This window comes from Bos indicus x Bos taurus, chromosome 10, assembly GCF_003369695.1.
Source record: "Bos indicus x Bos taurus breed Angus x Brahman F1 hybrid chromosome 10, Bos_hybrid_MaternalHap_v2.0, whole genome shotgun sequence".
NCBI lineage: Eukaryota > Metazoa > Chordata > Mammalia > Artiodactyla > Bovidae > Bos > Bos indicus x Bos taurus.
The window spans coordinates 55117075-55143127 of NC_040085.1; the positions used below are offsets into that span (position 1 = coordinate 55117075).

At 44.1% G+C, this 26053-nt stretch overlaps 1 protein-coding gene across 2 annotated transcripts in view; it reads left to right on the forward strand.

Annotated features, from left to right (window-relative positions):
* The first annotated feature begins 1599 nt into the window (after positions 1-1599).
* Positions 1600-26053, forward strand: part of SHC4 (SHC adaptor protein 4) — a 136906-nt gene continuing 112452 nt past the window's right edge. The window contains exon 1 of one of the 2 annotated variants that reach the window (XM_027554058.1): positions 1600-2624. In XM_027554058.1, the coding sequence (XP_027409859.1) occupies positions 2040-2624 (585 nt within the window). In that variant the 5' untranslated portion in view covers positions 1600-2039. The remainder of the gene's footprint in view (positions 2625-26053) is intronic. The other variant, XM_027554057.1, reaches the window with a different exon arrangement.

The window sequence follows — 26053 nt, forward strand, 5'->3', positions numbered from 1 at the left end:
CACGGTACTGGATGCTTGGGGCTGGTGCACTGGGACGACCCAGGAAGTTTGCTGTTACGATTTTTCTCAGTCTGTCTCCTCAGCCCCAAGGATGTGGAGTCCAACTGGCTTAGTCACTCCCCTCAGTTTTGTCAGGAGGAGGTCTGATGGCAGAGAGAGGAGGTCAGTGAACATTGATGGGAAAATTTATGAAGATGCAAAAAAGCCTTCCCAAGGAAAAACCATTCTAACAGGTTTGGCAGACAGGATGTGAAAAGGTGCAGAATTTCTGGGGCGAGCCAGGGGGAGGGGAGCAGGAAGTCAGCGAGGATGCATTTTTAGCTGGTCAGGAGTAACCATTTAATTCTGTGTCTGGATCTCAAAGGAGTTCAGGCCATCAGAGTTATAAATATACATGAGCCTAATGCAGCCTTGTGGGCAGTAAAACAGTGAAGGTGGTGTCCCTGATTCCAGGGGCAGCCGGTTTGTTTTAATTTTTGAGTTAATGAGCAATTTCAGATGCAAGAGCCTTGGCCCACCGAGAAATGTAACTTTCAGCTGAGATTTTCTTCTCTTTTCTGATATGTGCTTTCCACATCCTCTCAGTGTTTCAGCACTTTCCTCTTCTCCATTCCAGAAAGAACCTGCATTTCCCTTTCTCAGCTCCTTTCCTGGATTGGTGTGTGCTAAGTCTCTTGCAGTTGTCATCATGTCTTCAGAATGCATTTGATAGGTACAGGAAGTTGCACCAGAGGGAGATGGAACCAGCAATCAATAAAAAAAGAACTATGTTTCTAAGAAGAATGCATCATGGGGCTTCCCACAGGAGTTGTGTACCATATGTTCTAATATCTGTGGAACAATGGATCTAATTTTTAGTTCTTTTGCTTGGCTTTCCCAGCCATCTCAGCAAAAAAGAAAATGGACATTTTAACCTGCTGCCCAGCTTACTGATGACTTATACTAAAGATTGCTTTACCGTTTAACCCCTTCACTGTTATCACAGAATAAAATCTCTCCCTTCTCTTCCTCCAGCTTTATTTCTCCTGGCTACTAGTTTAGTATATTTATGGTGCATGAGTCATCAAGCTGCCCTTTGATTGGATAAAAACCAAGCACCCCTGAGACCATCAGTCAATTACAGCTATTCTCAGCTTCATTCACAGATTTATTAGCTTGCACACACAGAGAGAAATTCATTCAGCAAAGTTCATTCATAAAAATTTCAACACGCTGCGTATCATCCTGCACATTTCAGCCTTCTGTTGCAGAGAGGCTTCTGAAAGCTCTGAGAGGAGTCGGGGAGGGAGGGAAGCTCCGAGCCAGGGTGGGCAGGCTGGGAGGGGATCTGAGGAACACGGAAGGACCACAAGTCAGAGAAATAATGCGGAGGAGCGCCTGTCACTAGTACTGCTGGCCTGTGGCCCAGATGGGATGCAAGACAAGATCTTCCAAGAGAGGGCAGCCATCAGGAGAAACGAACTCAGGCAGAAGGGCCTTTGGCTCATATAGTCATTCTCCCCCCCCCCCCCCCACCTTTTTTAAAAAATGAACAATCACTAGAACAAATAAAGGGTTAATAGGCCAGACATTGCCCCGCCCTGTGGGAACCGGAGGGAGCAGGTTTGAAAGTTCCTGTGTGCAGAAGGGAGGATGGGGGTGGGGGGCGCTAAATATTTCTGCAGGGCTCCCGCACCGCCAGCGACGCGGCGGGACCGGCTGGCTGGTTCTCCGCCCGGTTCCATGCCCAAGAGTAGGAGGTGAGCGATCCTCGCCGCCGCGAGGCTGGGTCCAAGCTTTCCCAGCAAGGAATCCCCGGCGAGAACACCGGGTGCTGCCGCTGGGCCACAGACTGGACCGAAATCAGCTGGGTAGGCGTTTTCCCCTGGGCTGTTACCCTCGAGGACCCGGAGCCGAGGCGGGCGAGCGCGAGAGCGGAGTTGGAGAGGTGGCTGCCGCAAGTTGCACGGGGCATTGAGGCATTTGTTTCCCGTTCCGTTTATCTAGCAGACGGCGAGGCGATTTATGCAACAGTATCCTGTTTCAGCACTGCCAAGGCTATGCGAGAACGCGGTCAGGACAGCCTGGCAGGACTCGTGCTATATGTAGGACTCTTCGGGCACCCCGGGATGCTGCACAGGGCCAAGTACAGCCGCTTTCGGAATGAGTCCATCACGTCCTTGGACGAAGGCAGCCCGGGAGTCTCGACCGGGAGCAAGGGCTCGCCGCAGCCTCCTTACCCCACCCTGGCACCTCACCTGCCCGCTGAAGATGCTGCCTTGGCCTCCCAGGAGAGCCCCACCCCATTGTGCACCTTGATCCCTCGCATGGCCAGCGTAAAGCTGGCCAACCCAGCCACCTTGCTGAGTCTGAAAAACTTTTGTTTGGGTACCAAAGAGGTACCTCGACTCAAGCTCCAGGAAAGCCAGGACCCGGCTCCCAGCAGCCCGGCTTCCCCTGAAACCAGTCTCAATAGGGCTGTGCCAGCACCTCCGCCTCAGCGGGACCCCCTGGGGCACAGGGCGACCTCTTTAACTCCTGACGCCTGCCCACTTCCCGGCCCTGGGGAACCAACCCCCCGGAACAGACAGGACAGACACTTTGTGCAGCACCTGTTGGGGCTGGGCATGAACTACTATGTGAGGGTAAGTATTTCCCTCTCTGCACTCCTGCAAGGGGCATATTCTCTGCTTTCTGAAAGGGGCTGCGCATCATCCGGCCGAGTTTCAGGTTTGGATAAGTCATCAGGGGGCTTCCCAGGTGGCGCTAGTGGTAAAGAACCCACCTACCAATTCAGGAGACCTAAACGACACGGGTTCAGATCCCTGGGTAAGGAAGACCCCCTGGAGTAGAGCTTGAAAACCCACTCTAGTGTTCTTGCCTAGAGAATCCTATGGACAGAGGAGCCTGGCGGGCTACAGTCCATGCATAGGGTCCCAAAGAGTCAGACACGACTGAAGCAGACTTAGCATGCAAGCACATAAGATATTGTGTAGCTGGAGGGGGCGGAGAAGGGGAGGTGGTCTTATAGGTTTCCCTACAAATATCTGGCCTGTATTGAAATCACATGACTTTTGGTTCAAGAGCATGAACTGGTGCTACATGTTAGTGTAGGTAGTTGCCAGGGTAGTTTCATAGACAAAGCTGAGATGTCCCTGCTGGACTGAGCATTCTGTACAAGAAGAGTCAGGAATTTCAAATCTAATTAGTGATTAAGACTCAGTAAATTATACTGGCCATTGTGTTTCAGTAGAGATTTTTGTGCTGGAGGAATACATAGTGTATCAGGGACCTGAATTGTTTTTAAAAATCTAATTCAGCATTTAACAAACACTTCTCCAAACATGGCTGAATCTCTAGTCTTGTGTTAGGAGGTAGCCTTAGGTCTTTGGTGCACATTTTTTTTGTCTTTATTGCCTACGCTGTGGCCATGGGGCCTTGTCCATGAGCCATGTGCAAAATCAAGGTCCTTATTGGCCTTGCATCTGCCCTTTTCTATTCCATATCTGAGTAAAAAAAGATTTGGCTTCTGTTCTTCTAGAGCTCACAGTTTCAATCAGGGAAACCAACAAATACAGGTGAAATAATAGAACAATATTTAGCAACATATATCTGGTGTGAGATGCTGAAGGAATTCAGGAAAAGGGGAAGGTTGTTGTGGTCTGGGATTCATTCATAGGGGAACCCTCAGGGGAATGTGCATCTTGGAAGAGCTATCAGATCTTTATTGGCAGAAAGCGGGAGATTCCTGGCAGGGCAAGAATTGGAGCAAAGTCCAAAGGCAGATATTACTGTGGTTACTGCAGGGGAGCATCATGCTGGGCTTAACTGAAAAAAGAGGGAATGCTGGAGGGTAGCTGGTGGTAGGGAGCGTGGCTGGCACATAGTTGATGCTCAAACGAATATGAGTAAAATAAGGCAAATTACAGACAAATCTCGGGTAGCTTGTGGGGGAGGGAGCAGCTGACCAAAGCTCTTAATGCCGAATAGGGAGTTTTTAACACTCTGACTGGTAAACAGGAACCCTCATAGGTTTAAAAATCAACTACAACCTGATGAAGGTGGTTTCAAAAAGACCAATCTGTGAATTTATTTGTGAAGCAGGGAAAAATTAGCAATTGGGAGCTCCATAAGAAGGATACTCTAGTTTAGGCACCAGGAGTGGTAACATGGATTAATGTGAAGATGAGAGAAAACAGATGAATATGAGTCTCTGTGAAAAGAACCTCAACAGTCGTGGATGACAGAGCAGATCATTTCAGATCATCATACAAATAATAGACGGGTGAACATTTATTGAGCAGTGAGTAGACTGCTGAGTGTGTTTCTTGCTATTTATAGTGGCTGTGGATAATTATTGATAGAGTTGTGAGGAATGAAAGATAACTTCAGATGTAAGCCTTCCAATGGCATTAGCAATGTTAGTGATAGAGTGAGTTGGGAACAGGGTCACATTATGTTTAAAGTAATGATATTTAACTGGTTCTAATTTGTAGGTAGCAGTTGTGTAAGACTAGCACTCTCATGAGAAGTCTGATCTGAAAGTAGACATTTGAGAGATAGCCCAATAACTGTATCACACACAGACAATTAAGATCTCAAAGAACGTTAAATAATGAATGCTGAAAGGGTTATAGGGAAAGCAGGCTAGGGGCGGCCTTGGTGAATTGGTAACAAAAACCTCCAAGGAAGATAAATTTATAGGACACTCAGCCCTTACCCTCCCTCACAGTGACACAGCTCATCATGGAAATAGTTTCATGTATCTACTAAAAGTTTGTGGGTACTTGTTATTGGTCAAGTGTCCTCCAAGCTCTAATGGGAGAATGTGATTCTCCTACCCCATGCTCGGCACCTGCCTTCCACACCACCTGGACATCCTCTGTCTTCTGCTTTGCCTTTCCTTCCCTCTTGAACTTCCTTCCACCTCTCCACACCCATACGCATATACAATTTCTAATGTGAAAGAGTTGCTGTGTGATCTCCATTTCCCTAGGGAGTGTCTCCACTGGCATTTTAGATTTTTAATGAGGATGCCATCTGTCTTTTTCCTGGTGATAATGACAGGTCCTAGGAAAAGTGCTGACCTCATGATCTATGTGAGTCACACTATGTTGCCAACAGACAGTGACATGAAACACCAGTGAACACCTCTTTTAGGAAGTCAGAAATACATGGAAAACCCTAATTTATTAATTTTTATAAAACCCTAGTTTTGAAAGATGGAAGGAACTCAAAATTTATCAAGCTCAATGCCTCTATGAAGAAACTGAGGACTGGAGAGGTGATTTCTTTTTTACGGCCACACAGGTGAGCCAAAAGAAGAGTTAGCGGCAGAATCCAGTTGCCCTGTGTGCGCCAGTCTTTGCTCCTTTCACCACAGGTTTTCATCCTGTTTCAGATTCTGCTCAGAATTCTTTTAGATGTGATGTGCACTCATTTTAAAAGATGAAATGCCAACCTGTTAATTTATAGTGAAAATTATTGTGCCAAGGAAACCAAAATTGTGATCTCATCTGTAGAAAAATGTGCATAGAAAGAGTTAAATCAGAGGCTTCTTGATGATATGGAATCAGAGTAGAGGAGTGAGAGAGATGCTCTTTTTTGAAGAATTTATTTTATGATGATAACACTTGTTTATAAGTTTCATGTGTACAACATTACATTTCTACTTCTGTATACACCACAATGTGCTCACCACCAAAAGTTTAGTTTCCATCTTTCACCATGGAGTTGACCCCTTTACAAAGCTGTTTCACCTCTGCCGCTTCCCCTCTGATAACCTCTACTATATCCTCTGTATCTACATGTTGTTTTGCTTTATTTATTTTGGTTTTTATATTCCACATATGAATGAAATTACATGGTATTTGCCTTCTCTGTCTGACTTATTTCACTTAGCATAATACTCTTAAGGTCCATCCGTATTGTTGCAATTCTTTTTCATGGCTAATATTCCATTGTGTATACATATATATACATGCACGCTAAGTTGCTTCAGTCATATCTGACTCTTTGTGACCCTATGGACTGTAGCCCACCAGGCTCCCCTGTCCGTGGGGATTCTCTGGGCAAGAATACTAGAGTGGGTTACTGTGCCCTCCTCCAGGGGATCTTCCTGACCCAGGGAATGAACTTCCATCTGTCTCCTGCGTTGGCAGGAGGGTTCTTTACCACTAGCACTACCTGGGAAGCCATGTATATATATATATATATATTTTTTTTTTTTTTCACATCTTCTTTATCTGCTCATCCATTGATGGGCACTTAGTTTGTTTCTATACCTTGGCTAATGTAAATAGTGCTGTGATGAGCATAGCAGTGCATATATCTTTTTGAGTTAGTGTTTTGAATTCTTTGGATAAATACCCAGAAGTGGCATTATTGGATCGTATGCTGCTGCTGCTAAGTCACTGCAGTCGTGTCTGACTCTGTATGACCCCATAGATGGCAGCCCACCAGGCTCCCCTGTCCCTGGGATTCTCCAGGCAAGAGCACTGGAGTGGGTTGCCATTTCTTCTCCAATGCATGAAAGTGAAAAGTCAAAGTGAAGTCGCTCAAGTCGTGCCCGACCCTCAGCGACCCCATGAACTGCAGCCTACCAGGCTCCTCCATCCACAGGATTTTCCAGGCAGGAGTACTGGAGTGGGGTGCCATTGCCTTCTCCGTTGGATCGTATAGTAGTTCTGTTTTAGTAGTTCTGTTTTTAAATTTTTGAGGAACCTCCTTACTGTTTTCCATTGTGACTGTACCAATTTACATTCTCACCAACATTGTATGAGAATTCGCTTTCCTCTACATCCTCACCAACACTGTTTGTTTCCTTTTTGATAATAGCCATTCTAAGAGCTGTGCAATAATAAGAGAGATTCTTGGTGGCTAGTGGACATAGGGGCAGCTCTTTTAGTCAAAAGACAGCCACATATTCTACTTTCTTATCCACATCATGTGAGTGCTCCTGTCCTTGCCCAAATCTGTTTTATTCATTCTCTTATCTATTGAGAAAATATGTACTGTAGACCAAATGTGTGACAGGAACTATTCCAGGCCTTAGGGACACATCAGTGAATTAAGAGACCAGATCTGAACCCTCATGGAACTTACATTCCAGTGAGGGAAGCTGAGTCATGATGAATAAACCAGTAAATATGTATGTATCAGTTCAGTTCAGTCACTCAGTCATGTCCGACTCTTTGCGACCCCATGAATCGCAGCATGCCAGGCCTCCCTGTCCATCACCAACTCCTGGAGTTCACTCAGACTCACGTCCATCGAGTCAGTGATGTATGTATAAGTAAATATAATATGTCATGTGTAGTAAGTGCCAGGAAACATTAAAGCAGGGGAAGTAAGAAAGGCAGTTAGTTGGATGGAGATGGAGGATATTGTACTCTTTTTTGTATAAAAATGGCATAGTTGGAGCTCCTTTTAATTTTGTTGTCTTGTGTCTTTTATCTTCACAATAAGTACTTAATTTGCCATCTACTCTAAGTTAGAGTTGACTTTAGGTTAGATATTCTTTTAAAAATAACTCTTTTTTTTGGTCTTATGATATAAAATCAGTTATACAGCTGAGAATACTTTATGAATCCCAAGAAACTATTTTTGAGTAACTTTCATTCAAGCTCAGACCTTAAACTGCCTGAAGGTTTCTCAAGAAAAGTGGTCTAGCAAACCATTCTTTGCTGCTGCTGCTAAGTCGCTTCAGTCGTGTCCGACTCTGTGCGACCCCATAGACGGCAGCCCACCAGGCTCCCCCGTCCCTGGGATTCTCCAGGCAAGAACACGGGAGTGGGTTGCCATTTCCTTCTCCAGTGCATGAAAGTGAAAAGTGAAAGTGAAGTCGCTCAGTCGTGTCCGACTCCTAGCAACCCCATGGACTGCAGCCTACCAGGCTCCTCCATCCACGGGATTTTCCAGGCAGGAGTACTGGAGTGGGGTGCCTTCTCCAAAACCATTCTTTGAGAGATACCAAATTAGAAATGGACAGCCAGACTGGGTCTGAGCAAAGTAGTGAGGTGGGTGAGGTCTGTTAAATGTGGCCACATGCTGACGTTTGTTCCCACCATAATATTACATTTCAGTTTCTCATGAGATATTTCCGATTCACTTTGTCTAGCAACAAACATTCATGTGGAGGTCTCCCAGGTACCCAAAATGGTCTGTGTATGGTGAGCATGGAAGATATATAACATGACCGTGCTCTCATGCGTAGAATGAGAGAATTGATCTCAATGACCTTGAAGGTCCCCATCACCAGCATTTTTCTCCTTCCAGTCTTATTGAGATATAATTGACATACAGTACTGTATAAGGTTAAGGTGTACAGCATACTGGATTTGACTTTTATACATCATGAAATGATTACCACAGTAAGTTTACTGAACATTCATCATCTCATATGTTAATGGATACAAAAGAAAAGAAAAAGAAAAACTATTTCTTTGTGATGAGAAGACTTAGGATTTACTCTCTCAGCAACTTTCATATATAATGTACAGCCGTCCCAACACCAGCATTTACAGGCACTAAAGCTCATTTCTCCATGTGGGAGGTATTTAAATATTACTTTCCTTTCCCATACCCAGTTCTCAGATTGCCTACAACTTAGTTCAGAGACTAAATAAATCAGAGGCAAAGAAACTAACCCAGACGGAACTGCCACAGGTTAGCACAGTAGTTCTTACAATAAAACATGGAGAAAGGCTGTTTTCTCCCGGTGAGGACATCGAGACTCAAAGAGTGTATTGTCTACCCTCCACTTTGCAATGTAAGTAAATAGCAGACTGAAGATCCAAATCCAGGCTTATCTCACTGCAGTGCTCTTCTTCCCACCCTCTCCCCTTACCTCCAAGCAAGTCAGGCAGTCCTGCAGGTTCGTAAATGGAGTAGCACAGAGGAAGGACCATACTGGGCAGGAGAACTTTCTAGAGGACCAACCCATGGAACTTGCCTGCTTGCGTTCATTTGCATGATTTCAGTCTCCTCACTTCAGCTGCACCCAGCGTAGCCATTTCCACAGACTGTATTAGTATCCTAGTGCTGTTGTAACAAGTGTCACAAACCAAATGGCTTACAACCACAGACATTCATTCTCTCTCGGTTCTGGAGGCTAGAAGTCTGAAATCAAGCTATCTGCAGGGCCACGATCCCTCAAAGGCTCTAGGAGAGAATCCTTCCATGCCTCTTCTGGTTTCTGGTGGCTGCTAGCAGTCCTTGGCATTACTTGGCTTGTAGAGGCATCGCTCTTGTCTCTCCCTCCATCTTCACATGTCTTTCTCTCCTGTGTGTCCAAGGACACCAGTCATTGGATTAAGGCTCTCACTAATCCATTATGACTTCATCTTAACTTCATTGTATCTGTGAAGACTCAACTTTCAAGTTAGGCCACATTCATAGGTTTTAGGGGTTAAGACTTCAACTTACCTTTTTGAGCTATGCAATTCAACCCATAACAGTTCCCCCAAACATTTATTGCAGTGTGTTTGCCCACAGAAACTTTCTTGCCTATTGGGCTCATCAGTTTTGGGTGCAAATACGATCTTTTTACTTCCTTTGTAAATCTCATGGTATGTTCTCACCATCCATCTAACCTTTTCTAATGTTGTATCTTAATACTGAGGCTGTAGACTAGTATTGCCTATTGTCTACACTGGATGTGGTCCACGGTACTGTGATGTTCCGTCTGCCCCAACTGTCTTTTCTGTAGGAGAGCACTGGTCTAGGAATCATGAGGTCTAGGTTAAAGTAATGGCTCTGACACTAGCCAGCTGTGTGATCTGGGATGAGTCATTTCACTTCTTTATTTTCTTATATTTGAAACAAAAGTGTACAGAATGCTATCTATGATCCTAAGACCCCATGTCCCCTTTCCCATTGTCTGAAATCTCCTATTAGGATCTCTTTTCTGAAGGAAGTAACTTTTCACAACTTTGTCTCAATAGCGAGGAGACAGAATGCCCTTAGCACCTTCTTGCTAACCCTGAGCTGGCTTCACCAGTAAAGCAGAAACCTTGCACTAGCATGGATACAGGTGGTCAACATTTTAGAGAGATGGTGAGAGAGGAGTCAGGTGGAACAGTATCCAAGTATGGGATTCTAGGGAGGAGTAGATGGTGGGCAGGTCCAGGAGGCAGGCCAGTGTGAATGATGGTGGTCAGTACTCTGGGACCATGGCTTTGCTTACTTGGTCTAGCCAGCAGGGCCATGCTGGGGCTTGGCATCCAATCCAAGGTCTATAGGAGTACCAGGAATTAACCCTTCTCTGTTTTCTCTGGGCAAATGTGATAAAAGTCCAGGAGGCAGGCCAGTGTGAATGATGGTGGTCAGTACTCTGGGACCATGGCTTTGCTTACTTGGTCTAGCCAGCAGGGCCATGCTGGGGCTTGGCATCCAATCCAAGGTCTATAGGAGTACCAGGAATTAACCCTTCTCTGTTTTCTCTGGGCAAATGTGATAAAAGAAAAAGGCCTTGCCACACACAACAGCAGTCTAATAACTCTAACCTTGAAAGTGGAAGATTTCTGACCCTGGCGAACCCTTGAAGAGACTGTCCCACGGTTTATGCAAAATTATGGGACTTTGGTTGTGTGGATTAGTGGTGTGTGCACAGCTAATGGCAGGGCTTTCTGCCTCTGCTGTTTTCCCTTTTTTTTTTTTTTTTTTTCGGAATTATTGGTGGATAAAAGAGACATCATACAGGTGCGAGGAAATAATTCCAGCTAAAACTGACTCTTTGGCAATGAGGGTATTATATTTTCTTACTGTTTCTTTCTTGAAGTAGATGTAGAAGTGTATTCTGCAAGAACTTAGGAAAATCCTGGCATAGTTGACCCACTGTTCCTGTTCTTTTTAAAACTGTACATATCCCTTGATCTGACCAGTCCTTGCTCACTCCTGACCACTAGAGCGATAGTTGGAAGATAGTGTTTCAGAGATCACCATGTCCAAAACCTTCATTTTGCAGTTGAGGAAAGAGGCTCAGAGATGTGAAATGACTTGCCCCAAGTCACATAGCAACTTAGTGGTAGAACCCAGACAAGAACTGCCAGTTCTGTCTGTGCTCTGCTTAGTCATTCAGTTATGTTCAACTCTTTGCGACCCCATGGACTGCAGCCCACCAGACTCCTCTGTCCATGGGGATTTTCCTGGCAAGGTTACTGGAGTGGGTTGCCATGCCCTCCTCCAGGGGATCTTCCCAACCCAGGGATCGAACCCAGGTCTCCTGCATTGCAGGTGGATTCTTTACCATCTGAGCCACTAGGGAAGCACAGTTCTGTCTACAACACTTTTTTTTTAATAAAAAATTGAAGTACAGTTGATTTACAATGTTAACTTGAGGTGTACAACACAGTGATCTATCTATATATATATTATTTTTCAAATTATTTTCTCTTATAGTTTATTATAAAATAATGAGTGTAGTCTCTGTGTATACAGTAGGTCCTTGTTGGTTATCTATTTTATATATAGTAGTGTATATGTCCAACATTCTTTTTTCTGCCCCTATCTTGCCTACCTTCCCTCACTCCCCAAACTAAATGCACTATGCCAAACATATCTACATGATTGAAATATTGAATACATGTCTTTTTTAAAGACCAGAATAAAAATGTTTTTCTGATAGGAAAACAGCCTTTAAAAAAGCATGAGAAGGAAAAGGAGATCAAGGAAGAGTGGAAAGGAGCCCAAAATGCATTGGCTTTGCCAGTTTTACCCTTTTGTTTATGGAAGTGCTGGTGGGTGGCAACGTGTCCATGTTGGGCCAGGACTTGTACAACACGCATGGACTGACCTTATTTCATTCATCTAAAACCCCTTGGGGTCATTTCGCATAAGTGGCTTTTCCTCTCACTTCCATTTTCATGCTACTTTAAAGCTAGTACCACACTGTGTCATCACATGGGTTGGATGGAAGCATCCCTGTTTCCCACTATGACAGTCCCACCATAAGGAGAGTGATCTAGAAGATACACAGGGCTCAGGGGGCAAGGCCATGTCACAGTGTCTTCCTCAGAGCAGGGTTATGAGGTAGCTGGGGTCTCTTCCCCTCTCCTAAAAGTTATAAGCTTTGGATCTCAGGGTGGTCTGGTCAGATTTGCAATGGAGTATCAAAATCATGGTGACCAAAAGATGTAGGCCTCAATGTTGTACGCAAGTAGGCACTACTGAAAAGGTTGCATCTGAAACAGAGTTTTCTGAAAGGATATTTGGGAAAGTCAAGAAGCCTCAAAGAGCTGGACTTTAGAAAACATTTGTTGGGGGGCATCATATGAGAATGTATTGATAGCATAGCAATGATGATAAGGAAGTATAAATTTGCAACCATAAACTCAGATGTACAAGTTCAGTTCAGTCACTCAGTCGTGTCCGACTCTTTGTGACCCCATGGACTGCAGCACGCCAGGCTTCCCTGTCCATCACCAACTCCCGGAGCTTACTCAAACTCATGTCCATCGAGTTAGTGATGCCATCCAACCATCTCATCCTCTGTCGTCCCCGTCTCCTCCCGCCTTCCATTTTTCCCAGCATCAGGGTCTTTTCCAATGAGTCAGTTCTTTGCATCAAGTTGCCAAAGTATTGGAGTTTCAGCTTCAGCAACAGCCCTTCCAATGAATACTCAGGACTGATCTCCTTTAGGATAGACTAGTTGGATCTTCTTGCAGTCCAGGGGACTCTCAAGAGTCTTCTCCAACACCACAGTTCAAAAGCATCAATTCCTTGGAGCTCAGCTTTCTTTATAGTCCAACTCTCACATCCATACATGACTACTGGAAAAACCATAGCTTTGACTAGATGGACCCTTGTTGGCAAAGTAAGGTCTCTGCTTTTTAATATGCTGTCTAGGTTGGTCATAACTTCCCTTCCAAGGAGCAAGCGTCTTTTAATTTCATGGCTGCAGATGTATAAGAGATGTCATTAAAATATGTGTTGTTGCTGTTGCTAAGTCGCTCAGTTGTGTCCGACTCTGTGCGACCCCATAGACGGCAGCCCACAACTCCCCCGTCCCTGGGATTCTCCAGGCAAGAACACGGGAGTGGGTTGCCATTTCCTTCTCCAATGCATGAAAGTGAAAAGTGAAAGTGAAGTCGCTCAGTCGTGTCCGACTCTTATTGACCCCATGGACTGCAGCCTACCAGGCTCCTCTGTCCATGGGATTTTCCAGGCAAGAGTACTGGAGTGGGGTGCCATTGCCTTCTCCAAAATATGTGTGTGTGTGTGTATATATATATATATTTAAACTGTAAATATTTAAAATCATGAAATCCAGCACTAAGCCCTCTCTTATTTGTTTGACAATATTTTCCATTTTGGTCATTGTTTGTCCCACAGTCTCAGGATCACATAATGAATCGAGGGGATTAATTGGTGCCCCTAAATAGGAGAGAGGCCTCTGACCTTCAGTTCATTGTTTGTGGATGGTTCCCTAAAGGCAAGAGCACCCCAGCATTTGACCTTCTTTTGCCCATTAGGATGTTTATCCTCTCTGGGAGCCCCTTCTGAGAATCCAGCCTCTCTAGCTGCCCCTCCAGAGACCTTGTGTTTCCCTAGAGCCTGGCCAAGATGCAAATTGGGATCTGTGATGCTTAGAGGCCCACCAGTTTCAACCACCCATTGCCTTCCCATTTATGCCCCTGAAGAAAAGGGATGACTGATGGTTGAAGCAAGTTCATGGGAATTCCAGAAGCAGCCAGAACCAAAGAGGTGACGATTGAGGAAGGACCAAGGTCAAGGGCAGGAAGAAGAGAGCAGACATTTAAGACTGGGGAAAGATGGAGTGAAGTTGAAGGAGCTGTTCCCATTTGGCAGGGCAGACACTGGCAGCCAAGGATTCTGAAGGAAAACGAGGCTGAAGGCAGTTCTTGGGAGGGACTGGCAATCATGTGACATGTGGGAGGTTCATGGGATTGAGAGAGGGAGGAAGGGAGGGAAAAGAATGCAGAGTACAGGCAGTGCCTACCCAGAAAAGAATCTGGAACACAGCGGTCATAAATCAACAGTTTAGTTACATATTTTGTCTGGTCAAATTAGAAAAAAAATTTTCTTTTGATCAGTACCAAGATTTTAAAAACCAAGAACGTTCATATAAAACTCTGGATTTTTCTGGCTTCCTAGAAGAGCTGACAGCACTAGGCTAGCCATCCCACATGTTAACAGATGACCAGAGGTGGGCACTGAGCCACAGTCCCACTCAGTTGCACTCACTTCCATCACCTGTCTGTCCAGGTCCCCCGCAAGGTGGCTGAGGTTGCATAACTACCTGTGACATTGTCTTTTTTTTCCACTTTGGAATACCTGGGAGAGAAGCTGAGAATGTCCTCTTCCTGGGGACCATAGTGGGGCTTCTTTCTTTTATGCAGTGGGATGGAGTATTGGGAATGGGTGAGACCTAGGAAACCAGGATGCGGCCTTCTCCACTCAGAGGGTCTCTTCCCATCCTCACAGAGTTGCAGAGTTTTCAGGAATAGTGGGGCTCCAGAACTAGTGCAGGCCATTCCTATTTTGTGAAAATGTGTCAGGCAAAGTTGGTTTGTGTTATCAGTTCTTTGTGGTGATGAATTTTCCCAGAGAAATAATGTCAAAGGTTGATAAAGCTCTCTCATATGGCTGAGGAGAGGATTAAGTGAAAAAAAATTTATGTATAAAGATTAGCACAGAGCTTGTCACATGGTAAGTCTCAGGTCGGGGGAGAAGAATGAACTTTCAAAGTTCTAGGAGTGTCTTTGGGCAAAAAAAAAGAAAGAGAGACTAGCTTCGATTTTGGCGTTTTTGCCATTCCCTTTGGCATCCTTTCCCGTCCAGCAGTGCCACCCTGTAGAACTTTCTTCCCTAAGCCTTTCCCTATGGTGCTCACCAGGGCAGGCTTGGCCTCTTCTCTGAAGTTGCCTACTATTTCTTTACTAGTCAGCATTCCTCTTCCCTCAGTACAGCAGAGGGAAAAGCATTTGCCTTTGGAAAAATATTTATTACTTCATCGAATCTTCATTGTAGTATTTCTCAAAGTTTGCCAAGCATCAACTATATCAGTTAAAAATACTAGTTAAAAGTGAAAACTTTGACCTTACCCCCAACCCCTGCTCCCCCCATCTCCTGCCCCTCTGGCCATCCTGAATTTGCTGCTTCAGAATCTCTAAGGCTGGGCCCTAGAAATCTGCATTTTAAACAACCCCCCCACCCCTCTATGATTGGAGAAGGAAATGGCAACCCACTCTTGTATTCCTGCCTGGGAAATCTGATGGACAGAGAAGTCTGGTGGGCTATGGTTCGTGAGGTCAAAAAGAGTCGGACACGACCGAGGCACAGAACACCAACACACACACACCCACTATGATATTCTGATGCACAGAAAATTTGGGAACCTCTGCTGAGTCCAGCTGGTGCAGTGGTTCTCAGTCAGGGATGATTTTGCTACTAAGGGGACATTTGGCAATGCCTGGAGACATGTTTGGTTGTCATAACAGGGGAAGGGGAGGGGAAGTACTGGCCTTCAGAGACTAGAGGCCAGGGATGTGGCTAAACACCCTACAATGCTCAGGACAGCCCCCACAGTACAGAATATTCAGGCCCAATGTGTCAATAATACTGAGGCTGAGAAATCCTGAGTCACAGGGATGAAACGCATAAACCTGGGCTGTGCATTTGGAGGTAATTGTGAATAAGAAAAGAATCAACATCTGATTCAGCATTTGACTCCTAAAAATCTAACCCAAGGAACTTCTAACTTTCTCAGGCCTTCTCCTTTATCCTCTCTCTCTTTGTAAAAAAATTTTCTATTTATTTATGTGGCTGTGCTGGGCCTTAATTGCAGTATGCATGGTCTTTGATCTTCATTGCAACATGTAGGAATCTAGTTCCCTTATCAGGGATAGAATCCAGGCCCCCCTTCATTGGGAGCACATAGTCTTAACCACTGGACCACCATGAAAGTCCCTCTTTTAGTCTCTCTTAAATCCACAGATTCTCTAAAATTATAGTTTACTTTCACCTCCACCCAAACAGTACTGCTGTGGCTTCCATATCAGGATCTCAGATGGTGGGAATGAGAGTAAGGACCCTGTGTTGTTATGACTCAGTTGTACATCAGATATGTCCACACTGGCAAAGGAGTTGATCGTTTCTCAGGTGCTTTCTGGGCTCAGTGGCATTTGTAGACTGACTTGGTATCCTACCAAGGTTTTCTACCTTCACTTCTATAGGGAAATGCCTTCAGAATTTAAAGATAACTTACGTAGATTTTAAGAACAGAGCCTGTCTTGGGTTGGAAACTTCCTTTTGTTAGAGGGAAAGAACTGCTGGAAAGCAAGCAGCTTGAGCAGAAAGCATGTGCCCTATAAGTATAACCCCAGAAATTAGATTTTTCCCCTCAATGTCATAAGAGAATAATTTATGTGAATCATTCTTTGGGGAATGGTGAAATGTATAATTCAAACCTTTTTTTTTTTTTTTTACATAGTGCCAACTCTGGGACCTTGAAAGGCATTATCCCTCCATGTCCTCTCTTCTCAGCATGACTCCTTTAACCCTGGACACAGGGCTCAGACTGATACATTGACTACAAAGTACTGTTTCATAGTGAGTTAAGTGATCCAAGGTCACAGAGCTCATGAGCTGCTGAGCAGGGACTATAATTCAGGTTTCCCCACTCCCAGGCCAGGGAGTTTTCACTACCTTCTGGGAATAAGATGTAATCTTGCATGAGGCGGTTACAGAAGGGAGAGGAGAACAAAGGTGTCCACACAAATTCCTGTAATATATGGCAGTGCCTAATAGATGACACCAAAGTGACACAAGCAAACCGTGTGGGAATTCAGGGAGGAGAGGGGACTCCTTCCATTTGAGACGATTGTGGAAAACAGGGTTTCTGAGTCTTGAAAATGGAGTTTCCATAGGCAGAGATGGAGGAAGAACATTCTAGGCAAAAAGCATGACAGGGTGAGGCATGGAGGTGGGAAAGTGGAGGATATATTTTGACAGAGAGTACAGTTGGACTTGGTTGGATGATGTGTTAGGTATGTGCTGGACATCAGAGCATGGGCTGGTGCTAAAACAAAGTTGTATAGTATCTGAGAAGTTGGGTTTTCCAACAGAAAATTGTTGAATAATTTTTGAATAGGGGAATCGCAAACTTGGAGGTGTGTTTTAGAAAGATTACATGGGCTGCAGTGTTCAAAGAGGATCCAGAGGAAGGGAGGCTGGAGAACAGGAGCCCAGGTGAGAAGTGGGTTGGGAAGAAAGGCAGTGGCAATAGAGACAAGGAAAGATGTGAGACCCACTCAATGAGGACAGGATTAGGAAGGAAAGGTCTGGCCATCAGGGGTGAATTCCTTTAAGCATGTGCTGCCTTCAAGATGACCTCAAAGCATCCAGGTGGAAATCTCCAGAAGAAAATGGGTTAGGTCTGAGGAGAGGGTCTGTTGTTGGCATCAAAGCCCAGGGAACAGACGAGGCTACCAAAAGGGAAGTGTAGAACAGAGAGATGCATGCCACGTTGAAGTCCTCTGTGGAGGGGGAGGAAGAACAGGCCTTGATGAGCAGGATAGAGAGATGACAGGGTCCTCTAGGGAGAGAGGGGAGGGAGTTTCAAGGAGAGAGAGATTGGATAAAGGAGTATCAAACCCATAGAAGATTCAAGGAAGATGAGAACTGAGAAAGAGCCACGGTTTGGCCTTTTATCTTCTTACTCCCCATCTCCACTAAGATATTCACATTCAACTGCTGCAAACCAAGCATAGAGTTGGATGCTCCAAACCTCCATTCTCTCCCCTTGCCTTCTCAGGAAGTAGCATCTCCCACTTTTCAAGTCAGAACCACACACTCTGTCATACTCCACCCAGCCTTCAGTTATCAAGTCCAGTCAGTTCCACCTTTAGGGTGTTTCTTGTGTGCCTCCGTTTTTCTCCACCTCCACTGCAGCATTTTCAAACTTAATGATCAGCTTCTTATGGAACTATTTGATGAAACACGCTTTGTGAAACTCTACAACGGTAGCTTTCAATTGAAATTAGGAGATGAATCATCATAATATAAGATATATACCTATAGAAAATAGATACTTCAGGGTACTGGACTCTTAGAAGCAGACAACTTCTATTTGGGTAGTCAGAGAAGGCTCCCAGGGGAGATGGCATTTAAGATGGTCCCCTAAGGTTGGATAGAAATCTAACCATGGGGATTATTTTTTTAAAAGGATATTCCAGATGGAGGGGACATAGATGAGGAAATATAGGTTATGTACAAGGGAGAGCGCTGATTTCAGTTTGGCTAGAGACCTGGAAAATTCCATGGATGGAAGAGCCTGGTAGGCTGCAGCCTATGGGGTCGCTCAGAGTCGGACACAACCAAGTGACTTCACTTTCACTTTCATGCATTGGAGAAGGAAATGGCAACCCACTCCACTGTTCTTGCCTGGAGAATCCCAGGGACGGGGGAGCCTGGTGGGCTGCCGTCTATGGGGTCGCACAGAGTCAGACATGACTGAAGCGACTTAGCAGCAGCAGCAGCAGAGTAGAGACTGCTTTGGAAAAAAAAAAATCAGTGGGTAGTAAAATTTGAGCCAGATTATATACAGCAGGCCTTAAATATCAGGCTAAGGAGTTTAGATGTTTAAGGAGGCATGAAGATTCATTTGTGCTAGAGAAGGGAGTGACTGCAGGTGGGGAAGCCCTTTCAAAGGTTATTGCAGAGCTAATCAAGGTGAGAAGTGTCTATATGAGGGTCTTGGTAGAGGGAATGAAGTAAAGAAACGCTGGCAGAGACATTGTGGAAGAAACATTTGATGAAGGGGCAGAGAGGGAGGGCAGATTTCAAGCCAGCCTTTTACCTCTAAAATGTTAAGGTAAAGACTTAGGGTGAGATGGGAGGACATGCCAGTAAAAGACATGGGGATCACAGAAGGAGAAGCAGAGTTGGAAGGTAAGAGGTTTCATTGCTGACTTATGGAGCTTGAAGTCATGGAGAGTCATCTAGACAAGTTGGGGGTGTCCTACCGGCAGGCAGAGCTGGGAAGAGAATCTGGCTGCTTAGTCAAGCTAAACAATTGAGTGTTCTTATCTGACAATTGTCTGAGTAAAGCAGAGAGATTTTAGGTAATTTTAGAGGGTGGTAAAGTGTTTTTTAATGTGTAGTAAAAGGCCTCTTTTCTGATGAAATATTTCATATACTGAATACTTTTGACCCTTAAGTTAAAATTATATAAATATGCTTTTGTGTTGTTGAATCAAGGCCTTTTCTCTGTTTTATACATACAGCGCTTAATATCCCCTTTCACCATTCTTGCATAAATTCGACTCGTAGTTTATCATCTACATTCCTTCTTTCAATTTCTTTAGAGTGCGATGAGTTCTCAAACACGTGTTCAAAGCAGTCTGAGTACAGAATCAGTTTCATTTTTTAAAATATCCTTTAGAGTTGACTTATCCACATATTTAATTTAACGTGATTTTAAAAAGGCAACTTACCTTTGTAAAGTCTTTCCAAAGTTTTGATGTAATTCTTAGAGAAATTATAATCTTTTAAAAAGAATCCACACTCATATTTTATTTTGTTCAATGTCTACTTGTTGCTGTTGTTTTTTAGTTGCTGAGTCATGTCCTATTCTTTGTGACCTCATGGACTACAGTGTGCCAGGCTCCTCTGTCCTCTGCTATCTCCCAGAGTTTGCTCAGATTCATGTCCATCTAGTCTGTGATTCTATCTAATATACTTGGATGATGTGATTTCAATAGCAATGACAGCTGCCATCTGCAAGTATGGTACAAATACAGTGGGATTCTTGGTGAGTCCACAGTTGAAATGGTGGCAGGAGATGCAGACATTCCAGTAACCTGCTGGCTGCAGCAGGTTGGCACAGTGGTAGCCAGTTAGCAGAGTTTTATTGTAGTATTGTGTGTTAACAGTGCAGCAACTTGGTTTGTTGATATGTCTCAAGATCCCTAATTTTTTGTTGTCACATGGAAATGCTTTGTTGCATAGCTGTAATCAATGAGCATGTTTTCCATTCTACTTTTTTTCCTACTAAACTTGACAACATTATCTTGGCCTTGAAGAGCAGACAGCATTTAATGAATACTGTTGTACTGACTCTCCAAACGTAAGGTTTCTGTTCAGGGAAAGTGATACACAGAGAGAGACAGTGTCTGAGGACAAACTAGGAAATAAAAACCACAACTAGGAATACAGCAGATATCCTGACTGTCCATGAAGAATCCTATTCAAGACCCTGTTTTCAGGAGATGAAACTGAATCAGCAACTATAAGGGTCTCTCTGGGGAAGGAAGTTTAAATTTAGAAATTCATCTATGGCCCTAAGCCTTTCTCTTTATGAAGAAAACCAAAACACATGCAGGATTTGAGTTTCCTCCACTATTGTATTTATTTACCAGCTTGAAACTAAGAAGGACCACCCTTTTTTCTCTTGATAACAACCTGTATTTTATAGGGTGCCCTTTGCATCTCCATGACATTTTGTAAAATTAAGCAAGTAGAATAACTTTGTTACAAGAACAGATATAATTTTCTTCAAGTGTATTTATTTTTGGCTGTTCTGGGTCTTTATTGCTGAGCACGGGCTTTCTGTAGTTGCGGTGAGTAGGGGCCGCTTTTTGTTACAGTGTGGGGGGTTCTCGTTTTGGTGGCTTCTCTTGCTGCCAGGCATAGGCTCTAGGATGCCCAGGCTTCAGTAGCTGCAGCGTGCGGGCTCAGCAGTTGTGACGCACAGGCTCTGAAGTGTAAGCTCAGTAGTTGGAGCATAGTTGCCCTGTGGTATGTGGGATCTTCCTAGACCAGGGAGTGAACCTGTGTCCCCTGAATTAGCAGGCAGTTTCTTAATCACAGGACCACCAGGGAAACCCAAGCAGTTGTAATTTATTCTTGGTAGCTTTTGTTTGTCACTTGGAAAAAATACATCTCTCAGGTGCAATAACATTAAATATTAGAAATATGCTCTACTCTACCAAAAACCAATTTGACTTTACATATCTCTTTACCATACTCAACAAAATGGATATATTTTAGCTCTTATCTGCTCGGTGCTCCTAGGAATACAAAGCCCTCCTGGATCCTGATAAATGAGGTTGTTCTCTCATTTGTACTGTTTAAAAATGGAAAAATCAGGACTAGAATAAGGGAAGAAGAGCTATGAGGACTAACTTTCTGAGTTCTTTGTTTAACTTTTCTTTATTGTGTTTTCTGAAACGTCAAAGGTAATACGTGCTCATTTTGGGAAAAATTCCAACAATGCAGAAGGTAAAAGGTAAACAGTCCTTCTGTAGGGTACTTTGCCACTATTAAATTTGTTTTGTGTTCTGACTTTTTTCCTGAGCATTGCATATATGTGTGTGTCTGTGTCTGTGTGTCTGTGTGTGCAGGCATGCATGCTAAGTTGCTTCAGCTGTGTCTTCCTCTTTGTGACCCCATGGACTGTAGCCCACCAGGCTCCTCTGTCCATGGGGATTCTCCAGACAAGAATACTGGAGTGGGTTGCCATGCCCTCCTCCAGGGGATCTTCCCGACCCAGGGATTGAACCCAGATCTCCCGCATTGCAGGTGGATTCTTTACCTTCTGAGCCACCAGGGAAGCCCATATAAAAAATATACACACACATACAGACATAGTTGTTAACACAGATGAAGATTATATTAGGCACCCTGTCTGTATCATGCTTTTTTTGTGGGGGGAGCTCTAACTGGTAGATTAGATAGGGGCACCCTACTGTGTCAGAGCATGCTTATCCTCAGTGGTAGTGCAGTGTACCAAAGGAGGGCCACACTTGTGGTTTTTCCTCTGTGGAGAGACAGTTCCCTGACTTTCTTGGCCCTGAGGGGAGACCTCACTGTCCTGTACTGCTTCAGCTTGCTGTCCTTTGTACCTCAGCTTCTGTCCTCACCTGCTCAGTTGCTTCCCCAAGTCGGGTTCTCTCAGCCCCAGGGGATCCTGGTCTTCAGTCTAGGGACATGTACCTCCATGTAGTCTGTAACTGGGGATGCTGAGATCATCAAGACAGACCATTTCCCCAAAGGAAGTGAGAGAAGCTTAACTAATACTAGTCACTTTGCAACAACTCACGGTGTATGGGGGCATATCTGTTGATGTCAGCATGTATGTTGTTTTGGAAGGCAAAACCTGGGGGTTTTCTCTGAATATTTCTATTAGAGAAAAACACTGGGATTACATAAATTCTGGTGTGCATTTTTGGCTGGCAATTGTTTCATTGTTAGTATATAGATTAGCTTATTTAGGGCTAGAAAGGATGACATCATTTTAGGCTCTTGGTTTCTGTTTCATCATTCAGCTTTGCCTTAGCTTCTAGAAGTCAAAACTGATCATATGTGATTACCTTTGAATGGATGAGAGAAGGTGCGGACTCAGGGGTGATATCCTGGGCAGGCAGGATCCTCTCACTCCTACCCACTGACCAGAATGACTTTGCTGGGGAGCATTGCAAGGCCTGGTATTTCAGCCAGGAATGGAACCTGTGGGGTGGGATGGAGGAAAACCCTGGACCAAAGGCTGGAGTATTTTTATGTTGGCTTTCTTTTGGTTTTCTGAAAGGGTGTTAGAGATGCTATTCAGGTGCTCTCTCCGGCAGCACATATACTAAAATTGGAAAGATGATATTCAAGCTAAATGAAGAGATACTTGGAAAACTTTTTGATTTGAACACAAAATATCTTGGAAGTACTAGAAGTTTGAAATAAATGCCTAAAACTTTTCAAGGTAGTACATCCACCCCCACCGCTGACTCCCAATCACCACACACTGTGGATGGGAGCTCACACATACCTGGCTGCATAATGCTGGACTCTTAGAACCTGTCTGAGTTATATCAAGTATCTCTTCTTAATCCCTTCAGATAGAGATGAGTTAAAAAAATATGTTAACCCATCTGGAGTAGCTCTAAGCTGTTCACTCCAAAACAAAGAAATCCTTCTTCAGCACCAGACCTTAACGTTCTTTTTCCCCCCTAAATTGCAGTTTGATTTTAAGCATGGGAGAGCAGGATCTTAGCTCTTATTTATTTATTTATGTATTTATTTGGATATGCTGGGGCTTAGTTGTGGCATGCAGGATCTTTGATCTTTAGTTGCAGCATGCAAACTCAGTTGAGAATCTTTAGTTGTAGCTTGTGAACTCTTAGTCTCAGGATATGCGATCTAGTTCCCTGACCAGGGATCAAACCTGGGCTCCCTGCACTGGCAGCTTGGAGTCTTAGCCATTGGACCATCAGGGAAGTTCCAGATCTTACATTCTTTCTGTTTTACAACAAACACTCATAGGTTACAAAATTCTGAGAAAATAAAGACTAAGACTTCAAATACTGCATCACCATGCCTGGCCCAGTGATAGGAATGCTCCGTGGAGGGAACATTCAGAATGTACTGCACAGAGGGCAAAAAAAGAGGAGTGTGGATGCAGCCCTGCAGCAAACCCCAGCGTGATGCAAATGCAAGAGATTCTGAATTGAGGGCTGTGGTGAATTTCCAAATCTCTCTACAGAAAATAAAGGAATCGGTTTTTCTAATTAGGCTGTCAGCTATGAAGGGAAGGAGCAAGAGAAGGAAAGGAAGTGGGGAGGAGGAGGAAGCAGAAGGATGAGGTGGGATGTGGGCAGTGACTGTGGGAGGCCCCTGGGTCCTGGCAGGGAGTGAGTATTGATCTTGGAGGCCTCCAGGAAGCGTAACTTGCATACTCACGGTTAATATATTTATTTATGATTTATACCCTGCTGACTTCCAGAAAGGTTTTAAGGTGGCTCACCTGCTAGTAAGCTAATGCTTCCTACACACACTGAGCAACGCTGAAAAATGAAAGGGCAGAAACTCTGTGAGTCATCACCTGACTGTTTAAGTGAGCTGTGAGCGAAGAGGGAGGCTGTTTCTTCTGAATGAGGGCCCCATGATGCTGTCAACACTGTTGGTAGGAATCCTGATAAGTCAGGCTCATTTAGTTGATATCACCAGGAAATCACTGAACTTCTCAGATTACTGAAGCTTCTCCCTTTAGAAGTTGGTCTTTTAGAACTTGAAATATTTTATATAGAAACTTCTAATGAAGATTATATGCTTCTTTCTCTTCCGAGATGCTTGATGGCTGATGGAAAAAATTTTTTTGAGAAGGGAATGCCAGACTTTTCCCCTCTAGATCTATGTTTGATTTTTTAATAACAGTTTTATTGAGATATAATTCACATGTCATGAAATTCACTTTTTAAGTATATAATTCCATGGTTTTTCATATTAATATATTCTCAGAACTATGCAATCATAACCATTGTCTGGTTTTAGAACATTTTTATCACTCCAGAAAGAAGCCACGCACCCATTAGCACCCGTTTCCATCACACTCTCCAGCCCCTAGCAGCTGCTAGTCTACTTCCTGTCTTCTGTATTTGCCTGTTCTGGAAATTTCATATAAATGGCACCATGCAATACATGGCCCTTTGTGTCTGGCTTCTTTCACCTAGCATAATATCTTCAAGATTTATCCATGTTGCAGCTTGTATCAGTACTTCATTCCTATTTTTGGCTGAGTAACATTCCATTGTATGGATAAACTACATTTTGTTGACTGTTCATTAGTTGATAGATATTTGGGCTATTTCCACTTTTTGGTTTTTGTCACTAATGCTGCAGCAAGCGTTCATGTATAAGGTTTTATGTGTATGTGTCTTCAGCTTTCTTGGGTCTGTATCTGTGAGTGGATACAGATTAGAATGTAACCTAACTTTCCTTCTGGTGGAAACAGAGCTCTCATTCTAATAATCGTGGTGCTGTGCTGGGACCCTTGGATGTGGGTTAGTTCCTCTCGGCCGCCACCCCTGACCTTGGACATAGGGCCGAGAGGAGCTACCCCATGTCCGAGGTAAGGAGCAGCGGCTGTGCTTTGCTGGAGCAGCTGTGAAGAGATACCCCACGTCCAAGGTAAGAGAAACCCAAGTAAGATGGTAGGCGCTGAGGGAGGGCATCAGAGGGCAGACAGACTGCAACCTCAATCACAGACAACTAGCCAATCTGATCACATGGACCACAGCCTTGTTTAACTCAATGAAACTAAGCCATGCCATGTGGGACCACCCAAGATGGATGGGTCATAGTAGAGAGGTCTGGCAGAACGTGGTCCACTGGAGAAGGGAATGGCAAACCACTTCAGTATTCTTGCCTTGAGAACCCCATGAATAGTATGAAAAGGCAAAAAGATAGGACACTGAAAGATGAACTCCCCAGGTCGGTAGGTGCCCAGTATGCTACTGGAGATCAGTGGAGAAATAACTCCAGAAAGAATGAAGGGATGGAGGCAAAGCAAAAACAACACCCAGCTGTGGATGGGACTGGTGATAGAAGCAAGGTTCGGTGCTATAAAGAGCAATATTGTATAAGAACCTGGAATGTTGGGTCCATGAATCAAGGCAAATTGGAAGTGGTCAAAACAGGAGATGACAAAAGTGAATGTTGACATTCTAGGAATCAGCGAACTAAGATGGACTGGAATGGGTGAATTTAACTCAGATGACCATTATATCTATTACTGTGAGGAGTACTACTACTACCTTTGAAGAAGTGGAGTAGCCATAATAATTATCAAAAGAGTCCGAAATCCAGTACTTGGATGCAGTCTCAAAAACGACAGAATGATCTCTGTTCATTTTCAAGGCAAACCATTCAATATCACAGTAATCCAAGTCTATGCCCTGATGAGTAATGCTGAAGAAGCTGAAGTTGAACAGTTCTATGAAGAACAACAAGACCTTCTAGAACTAACACCCAAAAAAGATGTTCTTTTCATTATAGGGGACTGGAATGCAAAAGTAGGAAGTCAAGAAACACCTGGAGTAACACGCAAGTTTGGCCTTGGAGTACAGAATGAAGCAGGGCAAAGGCTAATAGAGTTCTGCCAAGAAAACACACTGGTCATAGCAAATACCTTCTTCCAACAACACAAGAGAAGACTCTACACATGGACATCACCAGATGATCAACATCGATATCAGATTGATTGTATTCTTTGCAACCAAAGATGGAGAAGCTCTATACAGTCACCAAAAACAAGACCAGGAGCTGACTGTGGCTCAGATCGTGA